Here is a 13,047-nt window from a genome sequence, read left to right as displayed (position 1 = left end):
CCCACTAATCCCATTAGTGGTCAGGAAGCTGCAACAACATTCAATGACCATGATACTAGTAGCACCCACGTGGGCAAGACAGCCGTGGTTCACCACGCTCCTGCAACTCTCACAAGTGCCACATCAAAAGCTACGAATTCTACCCATGCACCTTACACAGAACCATGGAGAAATAATGCACCCAGACCCAACTCAATTGAACTTAGCGATCTGGCTCCTGAAATCCTAGAATTTGGGTACTTAGATCTACCCCCAAATTGCATGGAGATAATTAAACAAGCGAGACGTCCAACCACCAGAGCATGCTATGCAGCTAAGTGGAAAAGGTTTGCTATACACTGTACTAATAACAATATCAACCCTCTGGACGTGTCAACAAAAGAGATTATTTGCTACTTATTACACTTACAGCAATGTAATCTAGCGTACACATCTATCAGAGTACATCTAGCAGCTATAGCAGCGTACCTACAAAACAGGCAACACATATCACTGTTCAGAGTCCCAGCGATAAAAGCATTCATGGAAGGCCTTAAAAGAGTCATTCCACCAAGATTACCACCTTCCCCAGTCTGGAACCTCAACGTAGTACTCACCAGACTAATGGGGCCACCCTTCGAACCTATGCATAGGTGCGAAATACAATTCCTTACATGGAAGGTGGCTTTCCCAAATGCTGCGGATAGGTCGAGGAGGACCAGCATGGCCTCCTCTCCCTTATCCGTGCATTCTCGGATCGACTCAGATACCTCGAGAAGCGCTGACTCCGTACTGTAGTCAGGTCTAAAGCCTGATTGGGCATCGTGAAGTAAGGAGTTAGATTCTAGGTAATGGGACAGTTGTTTTTGAACAGCTTTTTCGAGAACTTTTGCAGGTTTGGGTAAAAGTGAGATTGGTCGGTAGTTGCTAAGAGATGTAGGATCAATGCCAGTTTTCTTCTGGATAGGGATCAGCATTGCGTGTTTCCAGGCGGAGGGAACAACTCCCGTTTGTAGAGAGGAATTCCAGATGTCAAGTAAGGGGTTTATGATTAGGGGGGCAATTTTGTTCATGATAAGGGCAGGGGCTGGGTCCAAAGGTGAACCAGATTTGCAGTCCAGAAATAAATTCAGAGCCAATTCCTTGGTGAGTGGTTGGAAAGCATTGAAAGTATGATTGCAGTTGGAGGTTAGGTTTTCGGTGATGTCCGTGCCGTTCTGAAGGATAGTGGCCGCAATGTTGGCAATTTTTTCTTCGAAGAAGTTAGATAGGTTTTCACTCAGTGCTTGAGACATGGGTACTGGAGTGGACAGTGCACTGGGGTGAGTGAAGTCTTTTACTATGTTGAATAGGGCCTTAGTCAAGTTTTTTGCTTTGGCAATAGTATCGGAGAAGTAGGTGCTCATGGTGTGGCGTTTGAGTTTGCGGAACTCTTTAAGGCCTTGTCGATAGAGGGCCTTGGCTCCTGGGTCGTAATTCTGTCTCCAGGTTCGTTCCAACTTTTTGCACGTGCTTTTGTGTGCCCGTAGTTCTTGGGTGAACCATGGTGCTGCCGGTTTTTGTCTGTGGGAAGTAAGCATTTGTAAAGGGGCAACTTTCTCAATAGCAGTTGTTAGGTCGCTATTTAGTAGGCGCACTGCTTCGTTGAGATCGTCTGGAGGCAGGATTAAACTGTTGTGGTAATTCTGCTCGAGGGCAGTAAGTGAGAGTTTGCGCCATTTTCTGCCTTGGGTTCTGATGGCAGATTCTTGTTTGACAATTTGGGTCAAAGGTAGCTCGAAAGGTATCAAGAAATGGTCAGACCATGTCAGAGGTAAGAGGGGAAGGATGGTGAGTTTCTCACAGTTCGAAAAAATAAGGTCAAGGGTGTGACCTGCCGTATGAGTAGGGCCTTTTACTTTTTGCAGCAAATTTATATTTTGCATAGATTCTAGGAGTTGAGATGCGCGGTTACAGTTACTCACATCAACGTGGTGGTTGAAATCACCCAGTACCATAAAGTGAGGATGTTTAAGGGAGAGGTCTGCTGTGATTGTCAATAGCTCTAGAACGGCGGGTTGGGGGGTGTGCGGGGGGTTATAGACCAAGATCCCTGAGGAAATGGCTGTTGTAGAATCTGAGATTGAGAAGTATAAGGCTTCAATAGGCTTAATGTTTAGAATTTTCCTTGAGGTGATTTTCAGGTGATTCTTTAGGATCACGGCGATTCCTCCACCTGTTTTGTAGCCTTCACGGCTTAAACCCGTAAAGCTGTAGCAAGTGGGTATAGCTAGGGCGATGTCTGGGTTGGAGGAGTCTTTAATCCAGGTTTCAGTTAAGAATAAAGCGTCCCAGGATGTGGAGGACAGTAATAGCCAGATGTCATTGGCATGGCTGGGAAGGGAGCGGCAATTCACCAATCCCATGGAATAGGTTTTGGTGGAGGGGGACTGAATGGTGGCGGGTTTACTGTTGCTGGTACGTGTCCAGTCAGGGCAGAGGGTAAAATGACAGTTGAGGCATTTGTGCACGAAAGGACTGGGTAGAGGGAAGCTGCAAGAGGTGGGGGAAGAGCAGGAGGTCTTACCTAAGTCTAATAGCTGTGATCTGGTCCACGCAAGTCTCTGGGCAGGAGGTGGTCCGACAGCATGGCTGGCCCGAGGCCCGGAGCTGGCGCGGACGGGCGCAGACGGGCTTGCCTTAGGCGCGCCTTCGGCGTGCAAACGTCGCGCCCGCTGCGCGACCGAAATATACACATTATTTTATGGGGCAGAGGTGTCAGGTGAGGGGGGCGTGGCCTCGTAAAAAGGGGCGTGGCCTCCGAGTGCGGCGGGAAATGGCGGCAAAGTTAGTTTCCACGGCGAGTCCTTGGCAGCGCTAGGATCTGCTGTGAGGCTAAGTGGGCGGGAGATTGGGAGTTTGAACGGTGAGTTTGTAGTCAACATACACACATTCACACAGGTTTCAAGATTCGTTTTTTTCCAGTGAAATACAGATTATTAGTGACTCACAATGTTTTTAAAAAAATGAGCAAGTGCTCGTGCCTGTAGCTCCCGGCTTCCGCCTCAGGAGAAAGGTCTTCCACTAGGCGCTCAGTTTCTGCGGCTTATGTACTCAGGGGGCGTGGCCTCGTAAAAAGGGGCGTGGCCTCCGAGTGCGGCGGGAAATGGCGGCAAAGTTAGTTTCCACGGCGAGTCCTTGGCAGCGCTAGGATCTGCTGTGAGGCTAAGTGGGCGGGAGATTGGGAGTTTGAACGGTGAGTTTGTAGTCAACATACACACATTCACACAGGTTTCAAGATTCGTTTTTTTCCAGTGAAATACAGATTATTAGTGACTCACAATGTTTTTAAAAAAATGAGCAAGTGCTCGTGCCTGTAGCTCCCGGCTTCCGCCTCAGGAGAAAGGTCTTCCCTACATCTGATAGAGACTACTAGCCACAGATTCCTTAACGTAGAATAGATACCCTAGCCATACCCTCAAGGGAGGAGGGCCTGCAAGAGAGCCTCCCAGCAGGAAAAACACAGAGCCCCAGCAGGGGATGTGAAATGGGGACAAGAAGGCAGCCGAGCCCCCATCAAGCAGAAGGAAACAAGGACGAGGCGAGGGGAGGCTAGGACACCCCCAGTCCATCCAAGGTACCAGGGACCTCCATCAGAAATCCCCAGAGGGACACACAACAGCAGAGGAGTACAGAGGAAGAAAAAGTTACCACAAATTCTAAGGAGAAGAGGTAGAAAAGGGGCAAGGCCCTCCACAGGAGAACACACAAGTTGAAGGGGATCGCCGAACCGGCCTTAGCCTCGAGTCAGCGGGCAAAGCTGAATAGGTTCCACAGTCAAGAAAGGCAGGCGAGAGAAGAAAGACTTGGGGGCATATTACCAACAAATAGCGATATTTATCACTAAGTAGGGTTAACGGCAATATTTTTATCGCTGCGCATCACCGGTTTGTATCGCTGAGATAACTTGCTATTAGCAAGGTTTATCTCAAAAGCGATAAAAATCAGGCGAAATGCGTCAATATCGCTGAGAATACAGCGATATTCACGCATTAGCGACGAAATGCTCTTAGCCATGTTATCCACCTCCCATTGGATAACATGGCTAAGAACTGGTCTGAGCAGGCGTTAGTTTTTGGCGATAGCGGGAATATTTCCATTGCTACGCCTGCCTTGCTAATAGGCGATAGCGACGTTAGTGACTGCTTTCAGTCGCTAACAGATTGGGTACGCCCACTTTGCATGTCATTAGCGATAAACATCGCTGACATGCAAAGCGGGCCCCAAACTGCTTGCTATCGCCTAAAAGCTGTTGCTAACATCAGTTAGCGACAGCTTGCTAATAGGGCATGATATTATCGCCACTTAGCGGCCGAAAAGGGCCGCTAAAGCGGCGATAATGTAATTTCGCCAGGCTTGGTAATATGCCCCTTAGTCTTGCAAGGCTCCAGCAGAACAAATGGCAAGGGCACAAGGGCACACGCCAAGGCACCCGGCTGTGGGCCAGAAGAGCAGGCGTGCACAGCCGGCAGCTGGCAAGTACCATGAAGCCGAGCACCCAAACCAACCCGAGCGCAAGACGAAGGCAAAGGTCAGGGAAATCCAGAACAACCCCTAAAAGGGAGGCCGTTCCAGACAAAACCGACCCACAGAAAGAAGTGGGACCAGCCAGAAGAGTCAGAATTATGTAGGACGGACAAGGCCGTCCACCAGAACACAGGAAAAAAACAGGAAATCCAATCCCCCCAGAACACAAGACAAAGGACCAGGTCAAAACGCCAGACAAAAAAGGACAGAAATTTCACAGTACAACTCCGCAGACGGCATGACAAAGCCGGTCTAGCAATGCAGTGGATACTGAAAAGGACAGAACCTGGAGCAGCGCAAGCTACGCCCAGACAAGAGCAAAGAAAACACACCAGCGGTATACAGTAACACCAGGAAAGGCGAGGAACCCGCATGGGGAGTCCACACCCTCCCAGCATCGGACAGAGCTTTACAATAGCTACAAGTACCCCACGTAGGGTAAGACACGTTCCAAAGTAAACATGGGATCCACTCTTAGGGAAAAAATCCCTCATCAGAGAACAAGAACATAAGGACCTGCGGTTAGAACCACAGACTATTTATCAATCAGCCCAAAAAAAATACACAATTGCCAAAAAGGGCTGAACCAGCAGCCAACAGGAGAGAGGGGCCAATCTAGGGAGCCCGAAGGCACGTCAAACCACACAGAACAGACAGACGGGCCACTCAAAACACCAGATTCCAGGAAGAAGGTGGGATAACGTCTCCCACCTAGCCCTGGAGGATCAAAAGCCAAGCTTAGGGAGGGAGAGGAGGATGGAGCGCCGCAAGAAGACGTTGAACGGCGGAGTCCGCATAGGTGTTAAACAAAAGAACCCCATCAAAGGGCAGGGAAACCAGACGCTCCCTAACATTCTCAGGAAAAACACCATTCCACAACCAAGCATGGTGAGGAAGAGCCACAGAACTGGCCATAGCACGCCCGAGAGCATCAGCAACATCCAAGGCCGCACAGAGAATAAACGCGACCAACTCCCGACCATCCAACACATGGTACCGTAGATCAGCGCGGGCACCGGCGTTGGAGACGTGAGACAAAAGGGACTCCACAGAATCCCACAAGCTGGAGGTAGCCCTGGCCAACCCACAGAGTGTTGAGCGCCCGCAAAGCACACTGGAGGAAGCAAAGATGTTACGTCCCCATTAATCCAACCACCAGGCCTCCCGTGACGGAGGAACCAACACCAGAGTCCTCACCTTTTGAAAATCCCAGGTACCACTGTGGATGCAGAAACTCTTCATTAGCTCCCCCAAGCTGGTAAGGAAATAAGCTGCATTTCAGTGCAGCATGCAGCATCCTTGGGACATTCCTGGAGTTATAAAGCACCCTTGTCAGCGTGCTGTTGCCAGTTGCCATACATTTTTTATACTGGCCTGCCAGGCGAATGGAGGAGACAGGCATCAGGAAGACAGATGCAGTATTTATAAATATGTTGGGGTCACATCAAGAAGACTTGTCGATCAACCGGCCATGCAGCATGGAGGCGGTCGGGTCTTTGAGGAATCGGCAGGTAGATGGAATATCCACCAGAAAGACTGTTACCAAAGGTAAGTAACTCTTCTGATGGATTCTTCTAACTGAAGATTCCTCACCTTCTGAATAGATTGCCCAAGCAGTCCCCAACCGGAGAGCATGGGTGCATGGTTGATCATACCAAAAAATCCAGAACAACCAAGCTTGTGCAGTGACTTTTCCTCCTCACTTTTGAGTCCCAACAGTAATGTTTCACTAAAGTGTGGGGAGAAGCCCAGGTCACCGCTTTACAGATGTCCACTACCGCCACTCCGCACACAAGCGCAGAAGAAGAGTTCTTGGCTCAGGTGGAAGGAGCTCAAACAACTTCTAGTGGTTCTTTGTGCACCTCATGAGATAATTCATCTTGATAATATCATCCTGTGGACTGCTTTCCCTTTTATTTTCTCCACAAATCCCATGAAGAGCTGGGAGTCCATTCTGAAGTTGCATGTTCTGTCCATGTAAATGTTGACCACTCTTTTAGAGTCAAGGCGCTATAATCTCTCATCCTCCTTCATTGGGTGGGAGGAGGAAAGAAGGTTGACAAGGTGATGGATTGGTTATTAAAACTAACTTGGGAAAGAAAAAAGTGAAAGGAGGTTTGACACTCAAGGCATGCAAGTGGCTGATGCTGTAACAATCAGAGACACAGTTTTAAACATGAGCAAACATAATGGATAGCTGTGCACTAGTTTGAAAGGTGACCACATAAGGGATATAGTAACCAAATTAAAGTCCCACTGAGACATTGTAGAGAAAGAATGGGGGAAACTTGTTTGTAAGGCCCTTTAAGAACCTCATAACAATCGAAGACTTAAACAGGGACTGTTAATCTGGTAAGAAGCGGAAAACAAACAAAGCTGATGGGTAGCCCTTTAAAGTGCCCAATGTACTCCCTTGCTGTGCTAGGAGGAGGGCAAAATGTTGAATGTCTGTTAACCGAGCTTGAAGAGGGTCTATCGAGTTATCCACACACCATTTGGTGAACGTATTCCATCTGCTTGAATACACCATCTTCGTGGAGTGTCTGGGGAACATAATATTACATCTACCCCTTCAGGGGGCAAGACAAAGGAATACAGGTTGATTTGTTCAATTTCCAGGCATGTAGGCGGAGGCTCTGAAGGCTGGGATGAAGAATCTGCTTCTGTGGGTATAAGAGGAGGTCTAACCTGTTATCAAGAAGGAATGGAGGGCACTGGGAGAGGTGATGGAGGTTTGTATACCACACCCTTTGTGGTTAACAGTATTGCATAGCTTTTTCCTGTGGGTGACTCAATACTCACATAGGAAAATACATCAGATTGAATCTAGGTAGAACATATTAAAAATGAGAAGTTTTCAATACTAAAACATTATAAAAGTACAGATTTCTACGCAAAAGCTAAATTTTTGCAGAACTCTGCAACCTTAATATAGAGTGCATAGTTTTTCCAAAAAGCTTTTGTAATTTTGTAAACCATATTTGACATATGGGTCTATTGTGAGATTACTAGTGAAAATGGCTCACCTGTATGGCTGAGGCCAATTAAGCTTCTTAAATAAGGTATGTCTTTCATCTTCTTCATTAACAACACCTAAAATGAGAAAACAATGTCACCCGATTGGCAACCATGTTTTGTTGCATAAAACATGCAGTAGAAAATTGAGTGTAATCATCTTTGTCCCATTGACAATTGTTAAAGCTCACCAGAGTAAAAAATATGAGTAAAGCACAGCTGCAGTCCAAACGGGTTGGTAAAAAAATAAAATTAAAAAAAGATGAACAAATGAGAAATGTAATCCTGGAAGACATACGAGTTCCTTGAACAAATAGGAGCTTTGCCTTATTTAAAAGGTAGCATTAAGCCAATTAACGTAGCTTAACGCTGCCTTGTAAATAAAGCCCCCTTTCACGCTGCACTAAGAGGCCTATTAGGATGGCGGACGGACCTGCGTCCGTCCGCCACCCCCGAGGTGGAGGGACCGTCCGCAGGGGCAGTGGCGATCCCTCCATTGCAATTAGGATGTGACCGCCACACTGGCGGTCACATCCCGTATCTTGAACCTTGCGTCGGGTGCTGCTTGAAGCAGCACCCGCCGCAAGGTTAAACATGCATGATTTGCATTTACATGCACAACGCGGCAGGCACGGCGCGGTGCCTGCCGCTTTGTGCATGTAAATGCAGGGGGGTACCATAAGTACCCCCCATGTGCACCCCCACACACCCCCTTCACCCTGGGGGCCCGCAAGGGGCCCCCAGAAGCAAAGTTCCACATGCTTTTCCACGGCGGAAAAGCCACCGCGGAAAAGCATGTTTCACCACACATCCTAATTTGGCTGACGTGTCTTGCAGACCCCGCCACCCAATAGCGCTCATCATCCCGCGGATCAGTGGCGGACGGACCTGCCGTTCGCCGCTGTTCCCAACGCCATCCTAATCTGGCGATGGGTGTTTTCTGTCACCCCGGCGGTGAATCCGCATACTCCGGGCCGGCGGTGGCTTCCACCGGCCCGGAGGATGCGGATTCACCGCCATCATAATCGACCCCTATGTGTGAAACAGGTGAGCAATGGGTGTTGTGGTGGGCGTTCCATCGCAACGCCCATTGATTTAGACGCTACTCCCTATTTATAAGAGCGGTGTAAATAGGAGTGCCAAAATTAAGACCAGGGAAAACCTGGTCTTAAACAGGCGAAACGAGGATAAATGCTTTAAGTTTCCTAAATTTTGTTTTTCCATGTGTGCAACCTCGGGCAGCACACATGGAAACGGCAAAACGCCAATGATTGTTTATGTGACCCCCTCCTAAAGGAGTACCTTCCTGCACATAAACAATCTTCCCCTCAAAACAGACACCCTTGCACTATGGGGGGCCTGCGTTGGCGCTAGGCAGCTTAATTTACGCCAGCGCAGGGAGAAAAATAGGTCTGCACCATATTCTAAGAAATATGGTGCAGTCCTGCATTTCTAAAATGACGAAGCGTGTCATTAGCGTTCTTGGCTTAACAACATTCAGTTCCTGATTTTTTTTTTCCTTTTCTGCACCACCTTCCACCTTTGAAACAGCAGCTCTGTACTCCCAAACCAGAATCTTTTCTCATCTAAACTCTCACCTAGGGGGATATTTACAATAAAGTGATGAAGCGTGTCGTAAAGCCATGAAGGCTAATGACACGCATCGTCACTTTTGAAATGCAAATGTTTTGTGACTCCATTTCGGTCACAATACATTTTTACATACCACTCGGAGTCACTATATAGATTTCCGAACTGCAAAATGGTCGTTTGTACATAGAAAAATGCTTTTTTCCGGTCGCAAACAGCCCTGTTCTGTGATTCTGGCTGCTTGTAATATGAACAGAGCAACGAACATATGGCCCTTAATTGCATTGTTCTATCCTTGTTGCTGCTGTATGTGGAGGAAATAAAAGATAGTACATAATATTGGCCTCTGTGCCTTGCAATGAAATATCATGTACAGAATAGTGTCAATCAAAATATTATTGATATTTGTTTTATTTTGGCACATGATTTTGAGATATATAATACAGGTTGCTTAAATAGCCTGATACATAATATTGCTATCAATAATTTCGGATTTTCTTTTCTCAAACTTTCCTTATTAAGTTTGAAGGGCACAGATTGTACATTGACAGTGCTAGTATCACACATGACCAGCAATACAGTCAAAATTGCTAGCAATAAACTCAGATTCGTAGGAGGTGAGTCTGAAGCACATGCCAAAATTGGAAGCAGTGAAAAGAAAGGAAGAGTGACTCAAATATTGCTATTCAATTAAATCAATTTCCACAAGTCAAGTGCCCAATATAACCTTGTTCCCAAAAACATCCCTAAACAAAGGAAACATTTATGTAACAAGAATGGGTGGAGGTGGTAAGGCTGGTGATGTCTGAATGGATCGATCACCGATGTTTGGTGTTTAAGGGGCTTATCCTGGAAAGGCAGGAGAACAAATTTGAGGGTATGCAGGAGGGGATAGCCTAAAATATTTTTCATATGTGCTAGGATCTCAGCCCAATATGGTTGTATCACTGGACAATCCCACCAGATGTGTCAAAAACTACGCACTAGGCCTTAGCTCCTCCAACAGCGAGATATATTTTCTGGAGTTTGGCCAGGTGGAGGAACCAATCGTACAGCACTTTATAGTGGGCCTCTGTTTGGCAAATTGAGCGATTTAACCTGGGGATGTCTCCAGAGTTTGCGCCATTCTTCTACAGATATTGGTGTCCCCAATGTGTGTTCTCAGAGTGTCACATGGTGAGGAGTAGAAGCACGGACCTAGGTGGTCAGGAGTGAATCGAGAAAGGTAATACAGCCTCAGGATCCCCCTGGTCGCTGCACAAATTTCTCTATAGGGGTGTGGTCCCTGGTGGCAGCTAACCTTAATAAGGGCTGGAGTACCCAGTGTTTCCATTGGGTATAGTGGAAGTTGAAAGTTACAGCAGCAACTCTCAAAGTTAAGTATCTCCCATATGTGAAAGAGATCCAATACAGTAAGGCAACCACCCTCTTTCCTTAAGTCGAAGGGTCCCAGTAGTAAGGCAGGCTTGAAAGCTGCATTATAGTGAATAGGGGTGTAGGGAGAGGAAAATGTTGTGCGCTAACACAGTCCTGATGTACTAGTTGGTGTGCTTAAATAGGCATTAAGTGGTCGATCTTGTTTAGGTTTCCACATGACATCCCAATTAGTTCTACCAACCACCGCTCTGTCTATGTGTAGCCAGTGTTTATCAGATTCTCTTTGGGACCATTCGGAAATCACTCTCAATTGAACCGCTTAATAGTATATTATAAAATGTGGTGGGGCAAGTCCCACAGCATCCCTAGGGAGAGTCAGTACTCTATATGGTAATCGAGCCCTGCGGTTTCGCCAGATGAAGTTCATAATCATCGAGCGGACAGAGGAAAAGGAATCTCTCTCAATCCCAAGGCGGAGTCCCTGAAAGAGATCTAAAAGTCTTGGTGGCACTGTCGTCTATACCAAATTAATGCCGCCGAGCCAAGTCAGGTACACTGGGGCCCAGTATTTAAGGCCAATTTTTAATTGCAACAAGAGGGGAGGGTAGTTTGCTTTGTAAAGGCCAGTCACTTTATGAGTAAGTTTTATTCCCAAGTAAGCAATGTCTTTCTTAACCCATTGGAAGGCGGTGGAGGCAGCAACCTCTTCCATGTATTTTACCGGGACGGTTAAGTTAGGTAGAAAGAATTTATGGAGGTTGATACAGAACCCAGTGAATGATTCATAGGTTCGAAGTTCGGAATGTAGGGCTGTCAGTGACGTTCAGGGGGAGTTGAGAGACAGTAATATGTTCAATGATACAGTAGAGGCTAGGATAATAGTCTGCCGAAGACTCTGTGTTCCTATTAAATTCAAATGGTTCTCATTTGCACAGTGCTCCAAGTAGTTAAAATGACCACTACACACCAACACCAGGAAGAAAAGTCCCCCAAACAAATGAATAATACACCTGATCTCCGTATTCAAATTATTCCAAAAATGTCCTTTTTAGTTTTTTTTATTTCGTCTTCTCATACATCCAGTAATCTTGTCAGTTCTGTAGCCTACACAGTTTTGTCATATAGGTCAAGATGGAATCCACCACCTACATCCTACTATGTCTTTGTACCAGACAAATCCTCAGTGAGTGGAGTACTCTCCTCGACCGGATTTTCGATTTGTACTCGAGTACCAGTGGAATTGATAATTATTCTAGTACACAAATATAGTAGGCTATAGGTGGTGGATTCCATCTTGACTGTGGCTGTTTCAGTTTTAATAATACCACATTGGAATTTAGCACTGAGGAAGTCATTACTTGATGTACCTATATGACGAAATACATGCTGGCTACAGAACTGACAAGATCCGAGTATTCAGAAGTGAGGGTAGGTGCCGCAAGCAGCGCCATCTTCAAAACCTCTGTGAATGTGAGTATTCTTCTGCACAAACCCATGAAGCTTGATTTAAAGTATGTCTAAGTCAGACAACCAATGATATTAATCACGAAGTCGGTACCACCCTGTTAGAGGGGGACCACTCACTGTGGAGTTACAACCCTCCCCTGTTTTTTTGGTCCTGAATAAGTGCCATGGATCTTTCGAAACCAACAGGGGCATGACACATGTTGACCTGTTTTTTATCTCACTAAAGAAATCACATTAAGCTACTAGGGGACATTGCATATCCTTAGTAGCACCAACCCACCAGTTTTTTTTAAACTGACAGGGGAATCCACTCATCAAACACAGAACCAATATCCCCCAGTCAGTTTTATACTCACTTTTCCATACACATCACTCATCACCCCATTAGGATACTCTCACACTCATCAAATGGCGATGAAACCTAAAGATCTCCGCTAAAGTGACCCTTCAGGGGACCAGTAGGGCAGTGCAGCGCTGGCCCGATGAGGAGTACTCGCTCTATGATGAAGCATGACATCCCTAGGGATGTGTGCGGGCCACAAGAAACAGTCTTGCTGACTGTCCCTTATATTCTATCCAGTACCTAGACTCTTCCTTCTTATATCTATTAGGAAGAGTGACCCCCCTTTTTGAAACATTTGTAGTTCTTGGAGCACGGGCACTGGCCTTTCATAAGCTCCTAGTCCCACTCTTCCTTCTTTACGATATGCTCAGAGAACATGGCCATATTTAAGGCCTCCAGGTCAGACCCCTCAGTCCCTTCCCCCAGGCCTCGAATCTGTACGTTGTTACATCTGTACTGTTTATCTAAATCTTCGCATTTCAACAGGGCCGTTCACTGCTGGGTTCGTAGCTGTTTTGTGGTGCATTCCATAGGCCTGATTTTCTGTTCCAAGCCTTGGTACTTTGTTTCGAGGGTCAAGTATGTGTGTACCAGGGGAGTCTATGTCGGTTTGAAAGGTGATCAGTCGGGAGTTGACATACGCCTTAAAGGTTTAAAGGATGCGGCAAGGTCTGCTTTAAACTCTTCCCTAAGTTCCTTCTTAAAGACCC

At 46.6% G+C, this 13,047-nt stretch overlaps 1 protein-coding gene across 6 annotated transcripts in view; it reads right to left on the bottom strand.

Annotated features, from left to right (window-relative positions):
• TEX14 (testis expressed 14, intercellular bridge forming factor) overlaps window positions 1–13,047 on the bottom strand; it is a 2,253,432-nt gene that overhangs the window by 30,625 nt on the left and 2,209,760 nt on the right. For all 6 annotated transcript variants that reach the window (XM_078679858.1, XM_078679856.1, XM_078679860.1 and 3 more), the window contains one exon: window positions 7,572–7,638. In XM_078679858.1, the coding sequence (XP_078535984.1) occupies window positions 7,572–7,638 (67 nt within the window). The remainder of the gene's footprint in view (window positions 1–7,571; window positions 7,639–13,047) is intronic.

Source organism: Lissotriton helveticus, chromosome 3_1 (genome assembly GCF_964261635.1).
Source record: "Lissotriton helveticus chromosome 3_1, aLisHel1.1, whole genome shotgun sequence".
Classification (NCBI taxonomy): domain Eukaryota; kingdom Metazoa; phylum Chordata; class Amphibia; order Caudata; family Salamandridae; genus Lissotriton; species Lissotriton helveticus.
This window is presented reverse-complemented; position numbering and strand designations above follow the sequence as displayed.